The 27,823-nt window shown below is 45.1% G+C and overlaps 1 protein-coding gene across 1 annotated transcript; it reads left to right on the top strand.

Moving 5' to 3' along the window:
* Window positions 1–4,166: 4,166 nt before the first annotated feature.
* Window positions 4,167–22,802, top strand: LOC138779374 (major centromere autoantigen B-like; the record flags this gene model as incomplete). Its single annotated transcript, XM_069956587.1, has 10 exons — window positions 4,167–4,285; window positions 16,479–16,500; window positions 16,595–16,613; window positions 16,744–16,785; window positions 17,358–17,393; window positions 19,690–19,728; window positions 20,671–20,721; window positions 21,526–21,564; window positions 22,189–22,230; window positions 22,767–22,802. Coding segments are annotated over exons 1-10 (410 nt in total), but the record flags the coding sequence as incomplete, so codon positions are not given.
* Window positions 22,803–27,823: the final 5,021 nt, after the last annotated feature.

The following is a 27,823-nucleotide window of genomic DNA, read 5'->3' on the forward strand; positions in this document are numbered from 1 at the left end:
CCAACACTGTGCCTCCTGCAGCCAGATACAATACCTCTATAACCAGATACAATACCCCTATAACCAGATACAATGCCCCTATAACCAGATACAATGCCCCTATAACCCGATACAATGCCCCTATAACCAGATACAATGCCCCTATAACCACACACAATACCCCTATAACCAGATACAATGCCCCTATAACCAGATACAATACCCCTATAACCAGATACAATGCCCCTATAACCAGAGACAATGCCCCTATAACCAGATAGGGAGAAAAAAAGGAGAAGAAACGGGGGCGCCTCCTGGTGCAATAAATAATGGTAGAAAAGTGTCAGGCACGGAAAAGGGGGGGTGTTGCACTCACCTAGGGGAGTTGTGCTGGATTATAGGCACAACTCTATAGCAGGCATAAGGAGTAGGACACCGCAGCTCCTGCCGGGGTACGTTCAAGGGAGTCGTACGATAGATAGTACAGATTGCCAGCTGCTGCGGGCTTTGGGACCATATGTAATCCCGGCTTGTGATGGGCGCAGGTGTCCAAGGTACCACAGATAGCGGTAGTTATTGCATTGAAGGAATATTTATTAAAAAACGACGCGTTTCGGCCGCCAAATATAAGGTGGCCTTTCTCAAGTTTACACAGAGTGATGATAAACATGGGTTTAAGTAGTATACAGACCGGTCAAGTGAATAATCACTTCCGGGTTCGTTACATGTATAGGGGGAGTGCCCTAAGTGTGGGCAAGTTCATTGGTCTATCGGAAAATAGATACAAATCACATTACCAATACTGTATATAGAAAGGGGATCTATAACTTACATTTCCCCGAGAGTCCGGAGGACAGCGTCTGCGTCCGGCTGGGTCACGTGAGCGGCCGAGCGTCATGACGTCAATGCGGACGTGCGCAGCGGCATCATGTGATTCCGGAGTTCCGGAGACGTGGCCTGCGGAACCTACGTAGAGAGGATTCAGAATAGTAAAATAACGTAAAAGGCGTATATGCCGAAATATAAGCGTTGCTGATATACAGGTGTGAGAGATACAGAGAATATTAAAAATAACATAGATACAAACCAGATATCTAACAGATAGATAATCTATTACAAGACCAATATCAAAATATATATATGTAGACAATGTAATAATGGTTAAAATGACTATATTCTCATCGCCATCTAGTGGTAAAAAACCAATAGGCAGAATAGCTGGGATATTTGAATGGGGACATATATAAATATGTGTATATAAGTGTATGTAGATATATCAATGTGAGTGTGTGTAAATATATAAATATATAAATAAATAAATAGATAGAAAGGAGATGTGTCTAAGAATACATAAAATATGTGTGCATATATATAATTAATTACATAAAGTCTGTTTAATGGACCGTTAACATATATGTCTCAAGCTCAATCTGCAAGTTCTATGCATTCGTTAAGACCGTCGGGTATAAGAGATTGTACCCGATAGATCCAGAAGGATTCACGTCTACATAAAGATGACCACCGATCGGTATTAGTGATAGGAATCTGTTCAATAGGGTGTATTGTTATATGAGAAAAATCGCTATTGTGATGTTCTGTGTTTGTATAACCAGATACAATACCCCTATAACCAGATACAATGCCCCTATAACCAGAGACAATGCCCCTATAACCAGATACAATATCCCTATGACCAGATACAATGCCCTTATAACCCGTTACAATGCCCCTATAACCCGATACAATGCCCCTATAACCAGATACAATACCCCTATAACCAGATAAAATGCTCCTATAACCAGATACAATACCCCTATAACCAGATACAATGCCCCTATAACCCGATACAATATCCCTATAACCAGATACAATACGCCTTGTTACTAGATATACTACCTGGATCAAATTCCATGTCTGCTATAGCCAGATACAGTGTGCCCCTATAACCAATTAGAATGACCCTTACAGCTAGATATGCCCCCGTAACAAAACACAATTACAATACCCCTATAACCAGATACAATACCCCTATAACCAGATACAATACCCCTATGACCAGATACAATGCCCTTATAACCAGATACAATATCCCTATAACCAGATACAATGCTCCTATAACCAGATACAATGCCCTTATAACCAGATACAATACCCCTATAACCAGATACAATACCCCTATAACCAGATACAATGCACCTATAACCAGATACAATATCCCTATAACCAGATATAATACGCCTTGTTACTAGATATACTACCTGGATCAAATTCCATGTCTGCTATAGCCAGATACAGTGTGCCCCTATAACCAGTTAGAATGACCCTTACAGCTAGATATGCCCCCGTAACAAAACACAATTAGGGAGATTTATCAAAAATTTAAGCCATTTTTTTGAAGTGCAAAAGTCACAAAATTTTGCACAACCGCATAGTTGCGACTTTTCCTCGACATACACCAATCATGCCTACTTCGGCTTACGCTGAAAGTAGACATGATGTACAACTAACTAAAATAGTCACACATGGGTCGCAGACTGACTCCATACTAGAGGTGGTGTATTTCACCACCTATAATGTGGAGCCGGCATGCTCCGTGGGTCAGGTGCAGCTAAAATAAATGGCCCTTCCCACACTGGTATTACTAGGCTGCTGCTGCTTGTTTTTTAACCCAGCTGGTTATATTTAAAAAAAACACATAGGATCCCCCCCACTTTCCATAACTAGCCACGTTAAAAACCAAGCAGCAGCAGCCTAGTAGCACCAGGGTGGGAAGGGCCATTTATTTTGGCCCTCCCCAGCCTAATATTACCAGCCTGCTGCCGCCCAGTTCAAGAGCGCCAATTTTGACGCTCCGGGACCACTGGCACCCAGCTCTTCCCAGTACCCCTGGTGGCATTGGGTACTGGGGTAATAATGGCGGGGTTAGTGTTAGCCATTTTATACCGGCTAGCACTAGGCCCAGACTTAATAATGGATTCCGTCTATCAGACAGCTTCCACTACTAAGTCTGTAAAGTAATGAAAGAAAACACAACACACTTAGAAAAATATTTTAATCAAATAAAAACACCCCCACACCCCTCGTAGACCATTTTATTGAACAGTAAAGTCCGCTGGTCATCAAAGTAGTCCAAACGAATCCGACGTAATCCTCTGCATGCCGGTATCTGAACTAGAAAGGGAGAAGATAATGCTCATTACCTAGGAGGCAAACCAGGGCCAATGAGACTATTTAGAGACAATTCTGAGACCATTTAGAGACAATTCTTAACCAAACAAATCTGCACCACAGAAAATAGACCATGCTTATCCCTGATAGTAAATTGCACTTTAAATAGAACAGTCTATTCTTGCCAAAGCAGAAATAGACCACATCTAGAAAAATCCCCTGTTGATAAATTTCCCCCAATGTCTACTTTAACCATATCCATTATGGCCCCTATACCCAGATACAGTGGCCCCTGAAGCCAGAAACAATGCCCTATGTAGCTAGAGAGGCTCTCTGTAGCCATATACAATAACAATAGTAGTTAGATATGCCCCCTGTAACCAGATGCAATGCCCCATATTGTCACAGGCTGAAGTGTATTGAGTGTAGGAGACTGGACTTCTCTATACACATATGTGTTATAATGGCCGCCTATGGCAAACTGTGCACAATAGTCAAGATGAACATAAACACTAAACCCCAAAAGAGACCTGAACCCTACACAGGCAGAGCAGGCGGGAAAGTAGTGGCAGATATGTAATAATAATCACTTATTACCCTTATATAAAACTATTAATAAAATAGTAATTATATGGGAAAAACTATTCTTATAGGAAGGGACTGGAACCTTTTATCAAATAAATGTTTTTGTTTTTTTGAGCAACATTAATCAAATATCAGTATAAATCATAATAAAATACTACAGCCGAGCGCATAGACCAAGATTTTATTCACACTAATTCCTGCCAATGGTCGACTGTTCATTGTTTGGTTAGTACAAGTGTTTGTTTCAAGATGTTTAAATAAAGATTATTGAAAATCATGATGTAATTTGTTTACAAACTGGACCCTTCAGAGCTTTATTAGGAGTTGGACTGTAAGTACACACATCCATTGGCTCCTGGTATTTTTTTGTTATTTTCTATTTTTAATCAGTTTTCTCCATGTAATCTTTAATTCTCTCACACACATAGGCGATTTGTGGAAGATTGGTGACAGAAGGAGTTTTGGAGACATGGAGGAAGAGCTGACCATCATCTACAGCGAGGAGGACCAGTTCGTGGAGGATACGGACTTTCCCGTTGTCTACGAGGAACATGTTTGTGAGAATTCCCCATCCAGTATAGCAGGGTATAGCAGATAGGGTTGTATAGAGATGGGGTTGTGTACATAGTGGGATGTCCTGTCCAGGAGTATCTGTACCTGTAGATACTCCTCCCTGATCACATGACCACATAGGTGCCCCCCCCCATAGGAGACAGTGGTGATGGGAGGAGATGTGTAGAATGGGGAGCTATAAATACCTCACACCCTGTTACTTATTCCCCATGTTCAGCCATTTCCAACTGCCATTTTGCCATGTTCCATGCAGGGGGCGGGGCTTAGTTGGCCATGATAACTGCTGGGTGGTGGCTGTGGTCTATGGCCGGGCTCATGCACTGTGTGTGTTATGTGATCTCCAGCACCTCTGCGGACATAGGAAGGAATATACTCCTATAAGGTAGAGAGGGAAATCCCATAGCACACATACATGGGCCTGGCCTAAGACTTTATCCAGATGTGCAGTAATATGTGACAATGCTATCACTGGATCAGGATCTACTGTGTGATCTGTCAGGTTGAATAAAAATAATTATAATATATATGGTACAGTATGGGATTTGTAGTTCTGTAACCTGAAGCTCTCCTGGTTGCATAACTACAATCCCCATCCTCATGTTGTGGTGATGGGAGTTGTAGTTATTCAACCAGGAAAGCTCCAGGTTGCAGAACTACAACTCCCATGATCATGGTGTGGTGACAACACTTTATGGGAGAAAAACAAACAAAAAGAAAAAGTCTGAAGGGAAAATGCTCAGCACATCCGAAGATCATATACAAGATATTCTTTATTAAACATAGGTAAAAGCTGCTCCTGTGTTATTTTGTTGTGCAACTTGCTATATGTACTGGCGCACTGGAGTGTTGTTGTGTTTCCCTGCTGCTTCTCTAAATAAAGAATTTAATAGCTGGAGAGTCACAGAGGGGGTGGCAGGGAAGCCTGCAGTGATATCCCCCTCCCCCATTACACAGCCACTGAGATGCTGACATACAAGAGGGGTGCCGCCTGGACATTGTCCCTCTACGGGCTCTACAGGAAGACAGGGAAGCCTGGAGTGTAATCCCTCATCATACAGCACCACTGACAGCGTTGCTCGGTTTTGTCAAGGGGGAGGTGCCTTAAGGATGAACGGGGCCACCGCTGCTCTTGCACAATGTCCTGGGGATGGCCTATGGGGGGGGCACAACGACTGCTGTACATTGTCCTGGCTATACGGGCAGATGGGGAAGCCTGTAGTGGAATCCTCCTACCACCCCTCGCACAGCAGCACCTCCTCCGCATTGTAATGGGGGGGAGGATTCCACAACAGGCTTCCCTGTCTGCTTGTAGAGCCGGGACGTTGTCGAGCACAGCTATGGACCCCCGCAGTGCACAGCAGCCCGGCCATCCTCCATAGCGGCCGACAGACACAAGGCTGTGAGCGGTGAGGAACTGTGCCAGGTCACTCTCCGTTTGTGAGACAGCATGGAGCTCCAGATTTGCCGCAAATGGAGGAGAGCACTGGAGGAGAGCGCGCTGTAACAAATCCGGCATGGTACAACAAATTATTGATATGTAATTACAAAATCACCATGTCAGCAGGGTTCTATGTATTGTCTGCTGGATACCTTCTAAGAAAACATTTACATTTTTGCATGATGACTGGTGTACTCCTTTAAATAAAAATAAATAAATTACTATATATATATATATATATATATATATATATATATATATATATATATTAGAATGCACTCTGATTTATTATTAGGTGTAACATACATTTACTGGCAAATAGCTGCTATACTGTAGACCCCAAACTGTAAGAGCAACGCCTGCCTCAATGTCAAGCGGCGTTGACATGTCAATTCTTGGAGCGGAGGAGAGAGGAAGCGTGTGAGCCCTCTCATAGAGTCTCTGTTTAACACTGAGGCTTCTGTCACAGATCTTTGCTGCCCCCGGTCTTGCAGGCCAGATGTGGCTCTTTTGATGGCCGCATCTGGCTCGCAGCTCGCTGCGACTGCCACTCCGCCTTACCTACTGCCTGCCCGGACGTGCTCCTCCAATCCAATTAGCACAGAGGGGGCATGGGGCTGCTGCGGCAGGCCGTGGCGCATGTGTTGATTGGATGCGTGCACCACGGCCCACCACAGCTGCCCCACGCTCCCGCTCTGAGCTGATTGGATTGGAGGAGCACGTCCGGGCGACACGTCAAGCTGCCGCTACTACCCATCTCGCAAGTGGAGGTTAGGAGGCGCAGGGGAGAAGCATGGGGGAGGCACATATGGCTGAGATGCGAGTGGACCACCCGCCACCATGCTCTCAAAAGGAGGCTGCCCGCTGCCAGACACTTTTGGATTGGGCAGCGCTGCGGCTGCAGCTCCTCTCCCAGCAGCCCGCCGTCTCCTGTGATCTTCCAGCAACGGCAGCATGGTAAAGAGACGCTGCATGCTCGGAGACCGCGCGCTGCCGGGAGAGAAGCTGCTGGGAACGGGTGACAGGTGAGGTTTTGTTTTTGTTTGTTTTTTTCTGGTGGGGAAGTGCGGGTGCCAGGCTGGTGTCAATAGAAGGGCTCTGTACAGAGGAGAGGGTCTGGATTGGACTGGAGTGACTATATGAGGCACTATTGGGGCATATTGGCTACTATATGGGGGTATTAGATACTATATGGGCACAATTGGGGGTTATTGGCTACTAAATGGGGCACTATTGTAGGTACTGGATACTATATGGGCATTATGGAGGTATTGGCTACTATATGGAGTATTGTCTACTATATGGGGCACTATTGGGGGGTATTGGATACTATATGGGGCACTATTGGGGGTATTGGATACTATATGGGGAACTAGATACTATACCGGGCGCTATGGGTGGATTAGATACTATACCAGGCACTATGGGGTATTGGCTACTATATGGGGCACTGTGGGGAATTGGCTACTATATGGGGCACTGTGGGGGGATTGGCTACTATATGGGGCACTAATGGGGGTATTGGATACTATATGGGCACTATGGGGGTATTGGATACTATATGGGCCACTGTTGGGGGGATTAGATACTTACCATGCCACTATGGGGGGATTGGCTACTATAATGGGACACTGTGGGGGGATTGGCTACCATATGGGGCACTGTGGGGTGATTGGCTACTATATGGGGCACTGTGGGGTGATTGGCTACCATATGGGGCACTGTGGGGGGATTGGCTACTATATGGGGCACTGTGGGGGGATTGGCTACTAAATGGGGCACTGTGGAGGGATTGGCTACTATATGGGGCACTGTGGGAGGATTGGCTACAATATGGGGCATTGTGGGGGGATTGGCTACTATATGGGGTACTGTGGGGGCATTAGCTACCATAAGGGGCACTATGTGTGTGTGTGGGGGTCAAATGGCATAGTGTGTATGTGTGGGAGGGGGTCAGGTGTGGTAGTGTGTTAGTGGAGGGGGTCAGGTGGGGTAGTGTGTGTGGGAAGGGGCGGACTGGGCCACCGGGGGACCGGGGAAACCCCCGGTGGGCCCCAAGCAGGAGTAGGCCCCGCCCCCCCAGTCAGGGAGCACGGTCCCCCCGCATCGGGGGCCCCCGTGCTCCTGGGGGGCCCACTCAGCCGCCGATAGCTGGCCGGCACCTTCCCTTCCTTGTGATCGCAAGCTTGCGATCACAAGGGTGCTGCCGCCGCCGCCGCCCCGACAGATGAGCAGCTGCTGGTCCCGGCAGCGTCATCACCACTGGGCTCTGTGTGCGGTGCGGCTGCTAGGACTTCCGGTTCACGTAGCGCATACCGGAAGTCCCAGCCGCTGCGGCGCGCACGGAGCTCAGTGTTGATGGCGCTGTCCAGGACCAGGAGCTGCTCGTCTGTCGGGAACAGAGGAGAAGAGACCAACGACGGGGGGAGCGTGTTGTGACAGGTGAGTTGAGTTTCGTTTTTGTTTTTTTTATCATAGGGGAGAGATGGACAACATGAGGGGGGGGAGAGATGGACAACATGAGGGGGGGGGAGATGGACAACATGGGGGAGAGATGGACAACATGAGGGGGGGGGGAGATGGACAACATGAGGGGGGGGAGATGGACAACATGAAGGGGGGGAGATGGACAACATGGGGGAGAGATGGACAACATGAGGGAGAGATGGACAACATGAAGGGGGGGGAGATGGACAACATGAGGGGGGGGGAGATGGACAACATGAAGGGGGGGGATGGACAACATGAGGGGGGAGAGATGGACAACATTGGGGAGAGATGGACAACATTGGGGAGAGATGGACAACAGGGGGGAGAGATGGACAACATGGGGGGAGAGATGGACAACATGAAGGGGGGGGAGATGGACAACATGGGGGAGAGATGGACAACATGGGGGGAAGATGGACAACATGAAGGGGGGGGAGATGGACAACATGAAGGGGTGGGAGATGGACAACATGAGGGGGGGAGATGGACAACATGGAGGAGAGATGGACAACATGGGGGAGAGATGGACAACATGAAGGGGGGGGGGAGATGGACAACATGAAGGGGGGGAGATGGACAACATGAGGGGGGGGGGAGATGGACAACATGGGGGAGAGATGGACAACATGAAGGGGGGGGAGATGGACAACATGAAGGGGGGGGGAGATGGACAACATGAAGGGGGGGGAGATGGACAACATGAGGGGGGGGGAGATGGACAACATGGGGGGAGATGGACAACATGAAGGGGGGGGGAGATGGACAACATGAAGGGGGGGAGATGGACAACATGAGGGGGGAGAGATGGACAACATGGGGGGGAGAGATGGACAACATGAGGGGGCTATAGGGGGGATGGACAACATGAGGGGGCTATAGGGGGTATGGACAACATGAGGGGGCTATAGGGGGGATGGATAACATGAGGGGGCTATAGGGGGGGATGGACAACATGAGGGGCTATAGGGGGGAGATGGACAACATGAGGGGCTATAGGGGGGAGATGGACAACATGAGGGGCTATAGGGGGGAGATGGACAACATGAGGGGCTATGGGGGATGGACAACATGAGGGGCTATGGGGGGAGATGGACAACATGAGGGGGCTATAGGGGGAGATGGAAAACATGAGGGGGCTATAGGGGGGGGTGGACAACATGAGGGGGCTATGGGGGGGGTGGACAACATGAGGGGGCTATAGGGTGGGATGGACAACATGAGGGGCTATAGGGGGGATGGACAACATGAGGGGGCTATAGGGGGGATGGAAAACATGAGGGGGCTATGGGGGGATGGACAACATGAGGGGGCTATGGGGAGATGGAAAACATGAGGGGGCTATGAGGGGGTGGACAACATGAGGGGGCTATAGGGGGCAATGGACAACATGAGGGGGCTATTACTAAGGAATCGACAACATGAGGGGGCCATATGGGGTGAATGGACATGAGGATATCTATATTGAAGAAGGACAACTTGAGGGCGCTGTATATATGGGGATGGACAGCATAAGGGGGGTACCTATATGGGGGATGGACAATATGGGCGCCATTATAAGGGGGACAACAGAGGGGGGGACCATATACTGTAAGGAATATATATATATATATATATATATATATATATATATATATATAGAGTGAGGGCGTACAGGGGCCAATACAGATGTGCAGTTTGTAGAGAGATGAGATGGTGACATAGTGAGGAGCCCTAATATGTCTGTCTGGCAGATTCTGTGGATTCGTGGCTCATAGAAGTTCTCATATGGCCCAGGACGGACTGGAGAAGATGAAAAGGGAAGAACTCCGATCAGAGAAGACGTCCCATGTGAGTCACCTGATATATTTGCACTGTAATGTATATGGTGTATAGAACCTGTGTAGAGCTGTGTCTACCTCTATATGACTGGATGAGGTGATGGTGATCTGGTACAGTGAATCTTATTCAGTAGCAGTGGTGGTGTTAGTCAGTATGTGGTGGTATTAGTCAGTAGCAGTGGTGGCGTTGGTCAGTATGTGGTGGTATTAGTCAGTATGTGGTGGTATTTGTCAGTATGTGGTGGTATTTGTTGCTTGTAATCGGTACTGTTTTTTATTGTTCTTAGTATACTAGATTGGTCAGTAACAATATAGTGATGGTATTGGTTGTGGTGTGGCGGTAATATTTTCCCCTTGTATACTGGTATTATTGGTATACAGGATTTGTTCAGTAACAGTATGGCGGTAATATGTATGGTGATAATATTTCCCTCCTGATATACTGGTATTATTAGTAATATCACCTCAGTATACAGGATCTGGTCAGTAACAGTATGGCGGTAATTGTGGCGGTAATATGTATGGTGTAATATTCCCGCCTATATAATGGTATTATTGGTAAAATCAGTCTCAGTATACAGGATCTGGTCAGTAATAGTATGGCGGTAATATGTTGGGGATATTTGCTCTTGTATATACTGGTGTCATTGGTAGCTGTATGACTTTTGTATCTAAGTATACAGCGTTATCATACAAAGGAAATTGTCTTATAGCCCAATTACACCGGCCAATTATCGGTAACAAGCGCTCCTAGGAAGCCCCATGTAAAAGTGTCACAGATCAGCTGACAAGCAAATGCCCCATAGTCGGCTGATTTGATCTTTTGTGCGGCTGTAAAAATCATTGCTGTCGGCTGCACATCTCTGTGTATTCCTGCCCTGCTGATTAGCAATCATTTGCAGCCCTACACTGCCCCAAATCACGCCGTGTAACTGGACCCTTATTAATGTTACCATAGATAAGTATGGTGGCTGAAGGGTGGGCCCTAAGAATGATTTCCCTGGTGGGCCCAAGGCACTCCAGTCCGACACTGTGTGTGGGGATGGTGGTCGGTTAATTGCGGGTTAACAGCAGAGGGGCATTATTACTATATGGAGGGTACAGCAGGGGGCATTATTACTATATGGGGACACAGCAGGGGGCATTATTACTATATGGGGACACAGCAGGGGGCATTATTACTATATGGGGACACAGCAGGGGGCATTATTACTATCTGCTTATGACGGCACTCAGAGGGCCCATGCCCGTATGTTTTAGGACCCTAGCAATGCCCCTGTACTAAAGTATATGACAATCTTACCATATGTATACTGCTTGTAGATCAATGGTAGTCTGCTCATCCCGAAGGTGCAGGGTAGGAGGATAGAGATAGTAGGGAGCACCTATGTCCCTAATAGGCCCTATGTCAGGTGCACAAACTACCCCTGCTTGCTAAGGGACTTGTCGGGGTGTAAGCACCCTAATAAAAGCGACCCCTGCCCCGTCCAATTCCTCTCCAATGCCCTATGCTCACCCTATCATTTACTCCCAACTGGTTCCATCCACCAGGAATAGTCGGGGGAGATTGTTACGGCAGCTTGTAGCCGGCGCCAAACAAAGACAGTTGTAAAAAAAATACACACAAAAAATGGCCCAAAAAGGCCAGTCACATGCCCTGGGTGTAGCATATGGCTCCACCCACATTAGGACATTTTTGCCCTGACAGGTCCCTGAGCGAGCAGGGGTAGTTTGGTGCACCTGACATGGGGCCTATTAGGTACAAAGCTGCTCCCTACTATCTCCATCCTCCTACCCTGCACATTCAGGATGAGCAGACCACCATTCATCTACAAGCAGTATACATATGGGGACTGGTCTATACCATGCAGCAATACTGGAGTTTTTGTTTTTTGGATACTTTGGGAAATCCAGCCTAAATGTAGCACATCCTGCTTTGTCTTTAAGGGAACATTCACATGTACTGTGCTTGCTGCAGATTTTATACTGTGAATTTTATGTTGCAGATTTCTGCTGTGTACAGCCGCACAAACAATTGACTTGTCCATTATTTACGGCCGCTGGTGCAGGAACACGGCCGTTGTTCGGACTGCTGTGCACACATTGTAATGTATGCCATTCTGACGGCTGTACATTGAACAGATGTCTATGGTTAATTGGATTACAGGCACACCCAAATCTGCCCGCAATCCAAATAGAAGTAAAACAGTGGCCGTTGTTTGACACTGCCAACAACCGATGTTTTAATAATAATAATAATAATAATAATAATAATAATTTTAGTTTAATAATAATTTTTGTTTATATAGCGCCAACAGATTCCGCAGCACTTTACAATTCTGGGGTACATACATAGAGAAAAAAATAGACATTACAGAGAGATACATATAATTATCCATACATGAGGAGTGAGGTCCCTGCTCGCATGCATGAGCTTACACACTATCAGGAGGGGGTGCGAGACAGAATGGCAGAGGGGCAAAATGCATCATTGTTCTTATGGTCCGGCCATCATTATAAATAAGGCAGTGCAGGTAAGGGTGGGTGAACCTGTCACCAGCCAATGCATGCATGCACAGGTCTAAGTGCTTAAATGCTTGGTGTGTGTGTGTGTATGTATGTATGTATGTATGTATGTGTGCGTGGTGGTAGGTGTGTGTGTGTGGGGGGGGGGGGGGGGAGGTTGTGGGTAGCAGTCAAAATTAGGGAACCTGGTAAGCCTGCTTGAACAGATGAGTTTTGAGGGCACGTTTGAAGCTTTGGGTATTGGAGGTGAGTCTGACAGTCTTGGGTAATGCATTCCATAGAACTGGTGCAGCTCGGGTGAAGTCCTGGAGACGGAAGTGAGAGGTGCGGATTAAGGTGGATGTTAGTCTTAAGTCATTAGAGGAGTGTAAGGCACGGGTAGGGCAGTAGACAGAGATTAGGGAGGAGATATAGGGAGGTGCAGCACTGTGGAGAGCCTTGTGGGTGAGCAGGAGGACTTTGTATTGGATCCTGTGTTTGATAGGGACCAATGTAGTGACAGGGGGGGAGGCATTAGCTATAGCGGCTGGACATGGGATAAGCCTGGCCGCGCTCTATTGAGAATGGACTGGAGAGAGGAGAGTTTAGAGGAAGGGAGGGCCGATTAGTAAGGAATTGCAGTAGTCAAGGCGGAATGGATCAGAGCGACAATAAGAGTTTTAGCAGATTCGACAGTAGGAAGGGACGGATTTTAGAGAAGTTTTTTAGATGCAGATTACAGGAACGTGAACAGATTTAATATGAGGAGTGAAGGACAGATCTGAGTCAAACATAACCCCAAGGCAGCGGGCTTGTTGTGTAGGGGTTATGGTTGCACCACAGACAGAGATGGAAATGTCAGGTGGAGGGTGTTTAGCAGAGGGAGGGAAGACAAGAAGCTCAGTCTTAGAAAGGTTTAGTTTTAGGAATAGGGAGGACATAGCGTTAGAGATGGCAGACAGACAGTTACTGGTGTTCTGTAGAAGTGCGGGGGTGATATCACGGGAGGAGGTATATAGCTGGGTATCATCAGCATAGAGATGGTACTGAAAACCAAACTTACTGATGATTTGTCCAATGGGTAAAGTGTAAAGTGAGAAAAGGAGAGGGCCCAGGACTGATCCTGAGGAACCCCGACTGTAAGGGGGAGAGAAGATGAGGTGGAGCCAGAAAGCGATACGCTAAAGGAAGCGGTCAGAGAGATAGGAGGAAAACCTAGGAAAGAGGCAAAGTCCTTTAGGCCAATAGAGCGGAGCGGTGGAGAGGAGGAGCTAGTGGTCTACAGTGTCAAAAGCTGCAGATAGGTCCAGTAGAATGAGCAGGAATGGTCACCTTTATGATTTGGCGGTGAGGAGATCATTAGAGACTTTAGTAAAGCAGTTTCTGTAGAGTGGTGAGGACGGAAACCAGACTGAAGGGGATCAAGAGAGAGTTGTCAGAGAGGTAACGGGTTAGGCGGGAATAGGACCAGACGTTCCAAGAGTTTAGAGATAAAAGGGAGATTAGAGACAGGTCGATAATTGGCTGCACAGGAGGGGTCTAGGGAGGGTTTTTCAGTAATGGAGTGATGGTGGAGTGTTTGAAAGTCGAGGGGGAGATGCCAGAGGAGAGGGAGAGGTTGAAGACTTTAGTAAGGTAGGTAGTGACAACAGGGGAGAGAGACTGGACAAGGTGTGAGGGAATAGGGTCACTAGGGCAGGTGGTGGGGCGAGAGGAGGAGAGGAGTCTGGAGACTTCCTCCTCTGTCACTGGCTCAAAGGCTGAGAGGGATGAGGAGAAACAGTGAGAAGGAATAGGATTAATATTACCTGGGAATGGGAGATGATCTCCTGGCGGATTGTGTTTATTTTACCCTTGAAGTAGTTGGCTAAGCCTTCAGCACTGAGGTTAGTGATGGGTGTCTGAACTTTGGGTTTAAGGAGAGAGTTGAGGGTATCAAAGAGGCGTTTTGGGTTATGGGAAAGAGAAGAGATCAGAGTGGTAAAGTAGGATTGCTTAGCAGAGTGAAGAGCTGGGTAGTAGCTTCTAAGCATAGACTTATAATGTAGAAGGTTGGCTGTTGTCTTGGATTTCCTCCACAGACGTTCAGCACACCTAGAACACCGTCTAAGAAAACGAGTTCTGCATGTGTTCCAGGGTTGTGGCCGTCTGTGTCGGGCTGTTTGGGGTATAGGGGGTGCAAGTTTGTCCAGAGTGGTTTTGAGGGTGTCGTGGTATTGTTTGGCAGCAAGATTAGGACAGGAGAGGGAAGAGGTGGGGGGCAATGATGACTGTACGGTATCTAGCAGTTGTTGGGTGTCTATAGCACGTAAGTTCCTATATGTGAGTGAGTGAGTGAGTGAGTGTTTTGACTATGTGTGAACGTTGCCTTACACAGTTTGATAAATCTGGGCCATAGCTGCTCCCATCCATAAACAGCGCCACTATTGTCCCCGGTTTTTCTGTGGTATTGCAGCACATTTTCTAGTGAAGTAAATAAAACTGAGTTGTAATACCACATAACACCTGAGGATAAGCATGGCGCCGTTCTTGAAATAAATCAGAAATAAATAAATAAATACATACATTTATAATTCAGGATAACTCACATAACCCCCTAGATCTAAGATAAAAGCTTACACTGATTTGTTAGTTTATTGTCCGCATTTTTCAAACATAAGTGACAATTATAATTGTAAATTATACCACAAATAGGGTGTGCAGTATATAGGAGAGTTTTCTATGCAACAGAGTGACACAATATGACAGTATATTACCCCAATGTGTACTGGATGGGATTCTAATAAAATTATCCACAGACACTGATTACTCATCTACCTTCATTATATTCATCTGCGGCGCTGGTTTGGGGAATTTGGACTTTTTATTGATATTCCGTCACCATTTTGATGGCCGCCATATTGGATCAAGGGCAAATTTTCCAATGGGAAGGTGGTCATGTAGCATATAAAAAAAAATAAAGAATTTTCTCAGAAATGGATTGCCTCAATCAGGTTTGCAATATCTCTCTTGTTCAGATATCTCATTTTCCCGTTTGTAATTGTATTTTTCAATAAAGGAAAAAAAAAACAATTGGCCAAGAGAAAGATGGCAAAGGTATAAGTAGAAGTATGAGTGTAAAAAACTAGAAATACCTTGCGTTGAAAAGATAATTCACACCTGTTCACAAACATAAGTGTGCCGGTTCACAAACAGACACCCAGCTAGAAAAGAGTGGGGTCCTACTAGCCAGAGCTCCGATTCTGCAGATTATTGCTCCTTGTAATAAAGACAACGATCGACTGATTGGTTATTTTTGGTCCTGACCTACAAACATTGGCCGCCGACTGCGCATCACTACGTGTAATAACGATGCACGGCCGATGGCTGATGACTGTATAAAGAAAATAATAAAGTATATACATACCTCTGCCCGCTCCCCGATGCTTCTGCCCGCTCCCCGATATATTTTCCTGGCTTCTGCCCGCTGTCCGCAGCTGCCGGTGCAACTTCACAGACCGTCTCTAGATTTCCACCGGCGGCTAAGGACAGCGGGCAGAAACAATGAAGATACTGGGGAGCAGTATGCAGTATGGATCCCGCTGTCTGCCCTCTCTGTGGAAAAGGTAGAGACAGCCCCAGGACCACATGGAAAAACATAGATATCATCCACATGGTCCTCGGGCTGCCCCCCACCTTCTCCACAGAGCGGACTGACAGCGGGATTACAAATCTGACCATTCTGCTTCATAGCCCACTAAATCAGCCCTCCGTGTGTTTTTGGAAGAAATGACTGTGTGTGTAATCCTGGATGAGCACTGTAATAGTGCCCCCACCTACACCCTATCCCATCCAAGCACATAGGTCAGATGGACACAGAAGGAGGTCTCATGCTCAGCAATATACCAATGTCCTCTGCTTACTCTCTCTATTTCCTATTTCAGGCTGGACTGGATGACGGCGAGGGTGAGTTTTGTCTATAATATCTCTATGTATCTATGTATCTCTACAATGTATAAAGCAGTTCTCTAAACTAATGGTTTTCTATTTTTTTCTTTAGATGAAGAATCGGATTTCGGGTGAGTAAATCTAAACTGAAGATGTAAAACTTGTGTGACCCTATAATTCCTCCCCTATAGACCCCGATCATCACTGATGTCTCTAATGTGTGACTGGTTTTCACTATCTTCTCTATTCTATCACTAACAGGAGCGACATCGAGGACATTGAGGAGGATTCGGACGATTGGGAGTAAGTATCTCATAGTATCGTCTTAAACAACAAGCCTATAAAAATTACAGGTGTTAGGAGCTTTTTTTGTTGTTTTTTTAAGGGGTAATTCAGCAAAAAAAAAAAAAAATCTTTCAAATCAACTGGTGTCAGAAAGTGCCAGAGATTTGTAATTTACTTCTATGAAAAAAATAAATCTCCAATACTTATCAGCTGCTGGATGTCCTGCACGAAGTGGTGTATTCTTTCCAGTTTGACACAATTGCTCTATGCTGCCATCTAAGTCTGGGACAGGAACTGCACTATAGCAAATCCCCATAGAAAACCTTTCCTGCTTTTCAGACTGGAAAGAATACCACTTCCTGCAGGACATTCAGCAGCTGATAAGTAATGGAGGACTTGGGATTTTATAATGGAAGTAAATTACAAATCTCTAAACCTCTGGCATTTTTCTGGCACCAGCTGGTTTGAATGAAAAAACTGTTTGCTGAACAATCCTTTCAACTCCCTTCTTATTGGTGAAGTTCTGCCAGAAAACTGATGTCTCTAATGTGTGTTTGGTTCTCACCATCTTCTCTATTCTATCACAACAGCAGCGACGACATCGATGAGCGTCTGGAGGATTTGGAGTAAGTATCTCACAGTAAAATACTATAGTACTATAATCAGTTACAGACATGTCCGCGTCACGTATCAAACAACAAAACCTATGAAAAACAGCATTTTAATCTTTCAAATCAACAGGTGCTACAGAGTGCCAGAGATTTGTAATTTACTTATAAATCTCAACTCTTCCAATACTTATCAGCTGCTGCATGCCCTGCAGGAAGTGGTGTATTCTTTCCAGTCTGACACAGTGCTCTCTGATGCCACCTCTGTCCATGTCACGAACTGCCCAGAGCAGCAGCAAATCCCAATAGAAAACCCTCTCCTGCTCTCCAGACTGGAAAGAATACACCACATCATGCAGGACATACAGCAGCTGATAAGTAATGGAAGACTTAAAGAGGACCTGTCACCCCCCGCGCCGGGGTGACAGGCTCCCCACCCCAGATAGATCCCCTTATACTTACCTCATGTCGCCGAGTCCCGCTGCCGGAGCCGGTCCCGGGACGGAGATATCCCGGTGAGAAGCCGGCAAGCGCGCTGTGGAGATGAGTCCAGCGTCCATAGAGAATGAATGGAGCCGGACTCATCTCTGCTGCGCGCGCACGGCTCCATTCATTCTCTATGGACGCCGGACCCATCTCCACAGCGCGCGCGCCGGCTTCTCACCGGGATATCTCCATCCCGGGACCGGCTCCGGCAGCGGGACTCGGCGACATGAGGTAAGTATAAGGGGATCTATCTGGGGGTCGGGAGCCTGTCACCCCGACGCGGGGGGTGACAGGTTTCCTTTAAGATTTTTTTCATAGATTACAAATCTCTGACATTTTCTGGCACCAGTTGATTTAAAAGAACTTTTTCTTTTATTTTTTAATGATACATTACTTGCATTGTTTTCTAGCAAACCTTGCAGCATTTTGTTTGAATAAAGTGTTTTTCTTGGTCTGATTTTTATGGTGTTTCCCCCATAGCAGAGCATGTGATTCATTGGTTTCCCTTTGAGGCTGGGTTTACACATGGCAGTTTTTTTTGGAAAGCTGCTATTGCAGTTTTTAAGCCAAAACCAGAAGTGGATTCAAAGTAATGGGTACAATAAAGGAAGCGCTTATATGTCTCCGACCTGCCGGATCCACTCCTGGCTTTGGCTCAAAAATTCCAGTGGCAGATTTCCAAAAAAACTACCTTGTGTGAAACCAACCTCAATCACATGAACTGTAAAGTAAAAAAACAAAACATTTTTTTTCTTTACAACGAATATCATTGCATATCAACAATCAAAAATAAATATACAAAAATATAAATACCATCCATCCATTTGAAGACCCCCCTCATCCCCCCCCACACGTTTCATATTTGTCCCCTCAAAAAGTCTATAAGTGCGTGTGACTCAATTGTAAAAATAGAAGTATCCTTTGTGCTTTCGAAGGCGCTTTTTATCTGAAAATCCCAGAATGTGTGTCCATCGTGCACTCCATATCTCGCCTGCATTGCTGAAAAGCCAATCAAAGTGCCTCGATGAGTTATGTGACTTAAGTGCCTAACTCCTTTGTTAATCCAAAATTGTCAATCTATTATCTTTGTAAATTCGTGACATTTTGTATTCCCCAGATTGGCCTAAACTCTAAACTGTTTTTAATCTTACATAGGCGTTTGACCACTTTCCATGGTCTAGTGTACAATTAACATAAGAAAAGAAACCTAAATTATCCCCTTCAACTGCTCTCCTTCTAAACTTTCCAAGATATTTCCATTTGGGACAGCTTCTTGGAGGATATATCTGACTGTAGGGGAGAGGACGCCCCGCATCAAGTCCTGTAACTTCATTGCTAGAAAATATAGCCGAAAGTCTGGCATGCTCAGCCCACCTTCCCCCTCTCTCTGTACCAATAGCTGATATTTAATCCCCACTTTTCTCCTCCCCCATATCAGACTATTAATAAGAGCAAGTAGCCTTCTAAACCACCGATCCTGGATCCAGATTGGAGCCTCAACCTCAATCACATGAACTGTAAAGTAAAAAACTAAAACCTTAACAAAACACACAAACACATATGTAAAGAATAGACGCCATACCTAGAGCACACACCAAGGTCCCAAAGTGACAAAAAACACCAAGTAGACAAAATCATTGATTGTGGTGACTTTCACACCTCATCCCAAATACCCAGTACAGCGCATTTATAGTCAGATCATCTGGTCTAATAAATCTGGGCCAGTGGATTTCCAATGTACATGTTTCTATAAAACCTCCCCCAACATGCAGCACTGGAGGACAGACTAATATCCCGTGCAATAATTTTTTTTATTATTATGTAATAGGTGGAAAATGGCCGTGATGGACGCCCCGTGGATTTTCAGGTAATTACACTTCATTAAAACAGCAGAAAAAAATCAAATAAATAATTTTTACAATAGTTTTCTCCCCAGCTTGTTTACATCTCTGCCCGTGCCATAGACTCCATTCTATGGTCGGGTGGATTCCGCAGTCCACACGAACAATTGACTTGTCAATTCTTCGAGCGGATGGCGGAATCTGACCGACCATAGAACGGAGTCTATGGCACGGGTGGAGATGTGTTCCAGCGGCTGTGGCGTAATCCGAAGCGGGTTACTAGTAAGTAATTGAAGAGGAAAGTTTTCTGCTTAAAATTCATCTATTCACCTCTGGCAGAATAGGAACAGAATTCAAGCAGAATTCAAACCCCATTGAATTCTATAGGATTCCCCTGGAGGAATCGGCCCAAAAAATTGACATGTCAATTCTTTGTCGGATCCGTGGCAGAAAATTCTGATTGAAAATTCTGCTGTGTGAATAACAGAGCGGAAAATCCCGTTGAACACAATAGAACATTGCTCTATTCATATTTTATGGAAAGAATTTCAAGCGGAAATTTAGGGTGTGTTCACATTATGGAATCTGTACGGATAACCTGCCATGGAATACACTGCTCGCATCTCCTCCTGTTCCATTGAATCCATACTATGGTCTGGGGATTCCGCCATCCGCATTAAGAATTGACATGTCAATTCTTTGGGCAGATGTCGGAATCCGCCCGATTATAGATGGAGTCTATGGGACAGGTGGAGAGGCACACGGGCGCATCTGCTTCAAATTCCTGGCCTATTCCTCAATGTGCAGATCCCCTTAAGGGGAAAACTGGCAGTGATGACAAGGGGTTAGTAAATATCCTGATGGATTTCATGTTCTTATTGAGAGGTCACAATAAATAACATTTTCTGAAAGTTTCAAATGGGACCAAGTAACAATCATCCTAACCAACCCGATGTTCTCTGTTACAGAGACGACAAGTACCCGCTTCTACAGTGGGTCCCGAGCCTGGAGACCATCGTGTAAGTATGAAGAAGCAGCAGAGATATAATCATCCATCTACATGATATCACAATATGAGTCCATTTATATCTGTGTTCCCCACCAAATACTCACATATGTATATTCACATATCCCCAAAACTATGGGGCAGATTTAACACACGATTTGGTTTCTGATCTATATACAGGGAGACTGACGAAGAAGAGGACGAGGCAGTGGACATCCCCTGGTGAGGGCTCAAAGAATCATATTTTCTATTTATTTTACTGCATCTTCCCCTATAGACTCCGATCATCGTGAAGATGTCTGTAAATATCATTATTGTCTTTTATTAAAGGGGTACTCCGGCGCGGGGGTATTTTTCAGATTCAGGCCGGGGAGGGGTGGTTATGGATGGCGGAGGTCACTTACCTCCCGATTCCAGCGCCAGGTCCCGGATCGCGCCGCCCTGTACACTTATTCCGCAGCCACTCCATGGTGTGAGCTGCCACATGAGACGTGACGTCTCCAATCAGCTTACCCATCATCGTCTGTAGCGGAGTTCCGCCTCGGCCGCTGAATGGGTAAGCTGCTTGGAGACGTCACGTCTCATGTGGCAGCTCACACCATTGAGCGGCCGCGGAACGAGTGTATAGGACGGCGCGATCGGGACCTGGCGCTGGAATCGGGGAGGTAAGTGACCTCCGCCATCCATAACCACCCCCTCCCGGCCGTATCTGAAAAATACCCGGGCCGGAGTACCCCTTTAATGACGTTCTGCTAGAAAACTGTTGTCTCTAATGTGTGTCTGTTTTCACTATATCTCTCTGTTCTATCACTAACAGGAGCGAGGACGACACCGAGGAGGACACAGAGGATTGGGAGTAAGTATCTCATAGTCTCGTCTTAAACGACAAGCCTATGAAAATTACAGTGTTAGGAGTTTTTTTAAAGGGGTAATTCAGCAAAAAATTCTTTCAAATCAGCTGGAGCCAGAAAGTGCCAAAGATTTGTAATTCCACTTCTGTTAAAAAACATTTCCAGTACTTCTCAGCAGCTGTAGGTTCTGCAGGAAATGGTGTATTCTTTCCAGCCTGTTGCTTTCTGACATCTAAGTCTGGGAAAGGAACTGCCCAGAGCGGTAGCAAATCCCCATATAAAACCTCTCCTGCTTTCCAGAATAGAAAGAATACAACTTCCTGCAGGACATACAGCAGCTGAGAAGTAATGGAGGGCTTGAGATTCTTTAATGGAAGTAAATTACAAATCTCTGGCACTTTCTGGCACCAGCTGGTTTGAAAGAAAAACTTTTTTGCTAAACTACCCCTTTAATTTTACATTAGTTGTAATTTTTTCTCGCAAAATTTGTTGCATTTTATTTAAATGTAAAACTAAAAATGTAAAACTTGTGTGACCCTATAATTCCTCCCCTATAGACACCAATCATTGCCAGGATGTCTCTAATGTGTGTCTGGTTTTCACTATCTTCTCTATTCTATCACTAACAGGAGCGTCATCGACGACATCGCGGAGGATTCGGACGATTGGGAGTAAGTATCTAAGTCTCGTCTTAAAAATAGTGTAAGGAGATTTTTATTTTTATTTTTTAAAGGGGTAATTCAGCAAAAAAATTCTTTCAAATCAACTGTTGCCAGAAAGAAAGTGCAGAGATTTGTAATTTACTTCTATTAAAAAAAAAATCTACAAATACTTATCAGCTGCTGTATGTCCTGCCGGAAGTGGTGTATTCTTTACAGTCTGCCACAGTTGCTCCCTGCTCCCACCTCTGTCTGCGACAGGAACTGCCCAGAGCAATAACAAATCCCAAATAAAACCTCTCCTGCTGTCCAGACTGGAAAGAATACCACATCCTGCAGGACATTCAGCAGCTGAGAAGTAATGGAGGACTTGGGATTTTTTAATGGAAGTAAATTACAAATCTCTGGCACTTTTCTGGCACCAGATGGTTTGAAAGAAAAAAAAATGTTTACTGAACTATTCTTTTCTTATTGGTGAAATTCTGCAGAAAACTGATGCTCTAATGTGTGTTTGGTTCTCACCATCTTCTCTATTCTATCACCAACAGCAGCGACGACATCGATGAGCGTCTGGAGGATTTGGAGTAAGTACTCACAGTAACATACAGTATATTATAGTAATATAATCAGTCACAGACATGTCGCAGGGGATCACGTATTAAAAAACAAACCTATGATAATCAGCATTTAATCTTTCAAATCAACAGGTGCTACAGAGTGCCAGAGATTTGTAATTTACTTAAAAATCTCAACTCTTCCAGTATTTATCAGCTGCTGTATGTCCTGCAGGAAGTGTGTATTCTTTCCAGTCTGACACAGTGCCCTCTGCTGCCACCTCTGTCCATGTCAGGAACTGTCCAGAGCAGCAGCAAATCCCCATAGAAAACCCTCTCCTGCTCTCCAGACTGGAAAGAATACACCACATCATGCAGGACATACAGCAGCTGATAAGTAATGGCAGACTTGAGATTTTTTCATAGATTACAAATCTCTGGCATTTTCTGGCACCAGTTGATTTGATTTTTTTTTCCCTTTTTAATGTTACTTGCATTGCTCTAGCAAACCTTGTGTAACCGGTGCTTTTGATAATAGTCGCAGAAGGCTATAACCACACAGATTTATAGAAAAAAAGAAGAGATTTATTACAGAAAACAATACTTAGCTGCAGTTACAGATGGTACAGATGCATGGTTGTTCCTTCCACAATGAAACGGGGAGCCCCATTGTATATTATGGACTAATATACACCAATTTCGCGCGATGACAGGGTGCTGGGCACCTTCCATCCATGGTCCCAGCTGAGGCTGACTAGAAGCTACATACCCCCGATCTTTATAGTAATTTGGGTGGGGGGTGATGTGCTTCCAGAAATGTCTATGTAGACCACTGATGACCATGAATGGAGTTTCCCAGGCCCTGTACATGTTTACCAAGCAAAATGTGGTTGTACAATTACAGCTACATGCATTTTGGCAATAACAACAACTGTGTCCTCCAATGTTGACATCTACCTATTCCCATGCACTTAGCTAAATACAAACCAATCCCACTTACACAGCCAGCTAAGATAGATAGATAGATGGATAGATAGAAGATAGATAGATACAAATAAGACATGAAAACACTACATTCCTTCCTATCACATGAATAAGACACTTTAATATTCTGAAATAAACCCATACGGTTACACCTTGCAGAATTTTGTTTGAATAAAGTGTTTTTCTATGTGTCTGATTTTGTGGTGTTTTTCCCCATAGCAGAGCATGTGATTCATTGGTTTCTCTTTGAGGCTGGGTTTACACATGGCAGTTTTCTTTGGAAAGCTGCCATTGCAGTTTTGATCCAACACCAGAAGTGGATTTAAGTAATGGGTACAATAAAGGAAGCGCTTATATGTCTCCGACCTGCCGGATCCACTCCTGGCGTTGGCTCAAAATTTACAGTGGTAGATTTCCAAAAAAACTGTCTTGTGTGAAACCAACCTCAATCACATGAACTGTAGAGTAAAAAAAACTAAAAAATTAACAAAACACACAACACATATGTAAAGAAAAGACGCCATACCTAGAGCACACACCAAGGTCCAAAGTGACAAAAAACACATCGGTGATGCTCTTATACACTGAGCGGAATCTGCCGGATCAGGACCATCAGTGGATTATTGCTCCGTGTAATAAAGAGCGATCGTGTCTTTGGTCCTGATCTAAAATCATCAGTCGCCGACTGCACATCTCTACATGTAATAGTGATGTGCGGCTGACGGCTGATGACTATATATAATAAAGTATATACATACCTGCCACACTCCCAGGTGCTTCTGCCTGCTCTTCGGTATCATCCTGTTAGCAGCAGCCAGTAATGATGCGTTTACACAGGCAGATTTATCTGACAGATTTTGGAAGCCAAAGCCAGAAACAGACCATAAACAGGGAACGGGTCATAAAGGAAAGACAGATTTCTCCTCTTTTCAAATCCATTCCTGGCTTTGGCTTCCAAAATCTGTCAGATAAATTGCCTGTGTAAACGCACCATAAGATACCGGGACTGGGTAGAAGCATTGGAGAACGTGGCAGGTATGTATATACTTTACATATTATTTGACACTAAAGGCAAGGCTGCACGGACATCGCTAACAATATAACATATATATATATATATATATATATATATTATACACAGCCCTTGCTGCACGATTATCGAGCTGTGTAATAGGCTCAGTAAATCTAGCAGATTGGTGCTCATTTACATTGTCAATCAGGCCGTATAACATGGTGCTTTGCCTGAACTAAGGGCCCTATTCCAAGGGCCGAGCAGGGCACGATCAACGATGTAAATGAGCGCGTTTTACTGGGCCTATTCACAGCACGATGATCGTTGAGCGAGGGCTGCAGGGACATGGTTACCGATGTCCTTGCAGCCCTTGCACCATACATACCTGGTAGGACTTCTCGCTCCGTCTTTCTCCCCGGGTCCTGCGCGCTCTAGCTTCGAATGGTCTATCAGCTGACAGGCCACTCGGCGGTCCCGGCCTGTGATTGATTGCTGAGCGCTCTCACAGCTGACAGGCCATTCTGAAGCTAGAGCGCGCAGGACTCGGGGAGAAGAGGAGCGGAGAAGTCCTGACCAGGTAATGTATAGTCTTCTCAAATCATCGTCGCCCGCGGCCGCACCGCTATTCCACCGTAGCGATGCGCGGCTGGGAGACCGTTGATTTTAGGTGATGGCACTAAATAAAAAATGTCCATTGGTTTAATATAAAAAAGTAAGAAGACTTTTTTTTAAGGTGAACTCACATATTGTACTTTATACATAGTTTGACCAAGATTTTGTGCCTTTTTTGGTCTAATAAATCTGGGCCAGTGGATTTCCAAGTACATGTTTTCTATAAAACCTCCCCAACATGCAGCACTTGGAGGACAGACTAATATCCTCTTTATAATATGCAATTATTTTTTTTATTATTATGTAATAGGTGGAAGATGGCGTGATGGAACGCCCCGTGGATTTTCAGGTAATAACACTACATTAAAACAGCAAAAAAATCAATAAATCATTTTTACAATAGTTTTCGCCCCGCTCACAACATCTCTGCCTGTGCCATAGACTCCATTCTATGGTCGGGCGGATTCCGCCGTCCACCCAAAGAATTGACTTGTCAATTCTTCGGGTGGATGGCGGAATCTGACCGACCACAGAACAGAGTCTATGGCACGTGTGGAGATGCGTTCCAACGCGAGTGGCCTAATCCGAGGCGGGTTACTAGCGAGGATTGAAGAGGAAAATTGTCTGCTTGAAATTCATCTATTCAGCTCTGGCAGAATAGGAGCAGAATTTGAGCAGAATTCAAGTGGAATTCCAGAAGAATTCAAAACCCCATTGACTTCTATAGGATTCTCCTGGTGGAATCGGCTTAAAAAATTGCTATGTCAATTCTTTGCCTGAAGGTGGATCCGCGGCAGAAAATTCTGCTTAAAAATTCTGCTGTGTGAACAACAGAGCGAAAATCCCGATGAACACAATAGAACATTGCTCTATTCATATTTTATTAGGAAGAATTTCAAGCGGAAATGTAGGGTGTGTTCACATTATGGAATCCGCACAGATAACATCGCCACGGATTTCCACTGCTCGATCTACTCCTGTTCCATTGACTCCATTCTAATGTCGGGGGGATTCTGACATCCGCCAAAGAATTGACATGTCAATTCTTTGGGCAGATGCCGGAATTTGCACCGACCATAGAATGGAGTCCTATGGGACAGGTGAGGCACACGGGTGCGAGCAGAGGCTTGAGCGGCGGGAATCAACCTGGAGATTATCCGCACGGATTCTGTAGTGTGAAACGCACCTTAAGAACGGATACCGCTCAAATTCCTGGCCTATTCCTCAATGTGCACACCCTTAAGGGAAATCTGGCAGAGTGACGACAAGGAGTGAAAATACATATCAGTGATGGAATTCATGTCTATAATCTGGAGGCCGCAATAATAACATTTTTCTGAAAGTTCAAATGGGACCAAGTAACAAATCATCCTAACCAACCGATGTTCTTGTTACAGAGACGCCAAAGTTACCCGGCTCTACAGTGGGTCCCGAGCATGGCGACCATCGTGTAAGTATGAAGAAGCAGCAGAGATATAATCATCCATCTACATGATTATCACAATATGAGTCCATTATATCTGGTTCCCCGCCAAAACTCACATCTTTATATTACTATCCCCTAAACTAGGGGCAGATTTAACACACGAGCTGGTTTCTGATCTATATACAGTGAGACTGACGAAGACAAGGAAGATGACGCGGCTGCGGACATCCCTGGTGAGGGCTCAAACCTATAGTATTGTGAATACATGTTTATTTTTAACCATCCTGTTTATAGAGAGAGGAAGTGTGGGGAGGGACAGGATAGGGGGCGCTCTAGTTAGACATAGAATCAATTTTTTATTTATTTTAACTGCATCTTCCCCTATAGACTTCTGATCATCGTGAAGATGTCTTAAATATCATTATGTCGTTATGCCAGAAAATGATGTCTTAATGTGTGGGTTTTCACTATCTCTCTATTATCAACTAACAGGAGCGTGAGGAGACACAGAGGAGGATTCGGAGGATGGGAAGTAAGTATCTCATAGTCTCTCTTAAAAAACAAGCCGATGAAATTTACAGTGTTAGGAGTTTTTAAAGGGCTAATTCAGCAAAAAATTCTTTAAAATAGCTGAAGCAAGAAAGTGCCAAAGATTTGTAATTCACTATTAAAAATTTCCTTCTCAGTAGCTGGATGTTCGTCAGGAAATCTGTGTCTTCTTTCAAGTCTGTGCTCTCGGACATCTAAGTATGGGACAGGAACTGCCCCGGCAGTAGCAAATCCCCATAGAAAAATACTCCTGCTTCCACAATAGAAAGAACACACTTCCTGCAGGACATAAGAGAAACAGATCGCGGATCTCAGGGAGACCAGCCAAATGACAAACAACTGCCGGCTGCTAAGTGAAAGGCTCAGCAGTGAAGTCCTAGGTGCAATTGCCCACTGGGAAACATGAATATGAAAAGAAGAGGCCTGTGGAGCTCACTGAAGAGTCTCAAAACACAGGACTAGCCAGAT

Source organism: Dendropsophus ebraccatus, unplaced genomic scaffold, assembly GCF_027789765.1.
Source record: "Dendropsophus ebraccatus isolate aDenEbr1 unplaced genomic scaffold, aDenEbr1.pat pat_scaffold_729_ctg1, whole genome shotgun sequence".
In the NCBI taxonomy this organism is placed as follows: Eukaryota; Metazoa; Chordata; class Amphibia; order Anura; family Hylidae; genus Dendropsophus; species Dendropsophus ebraccatus.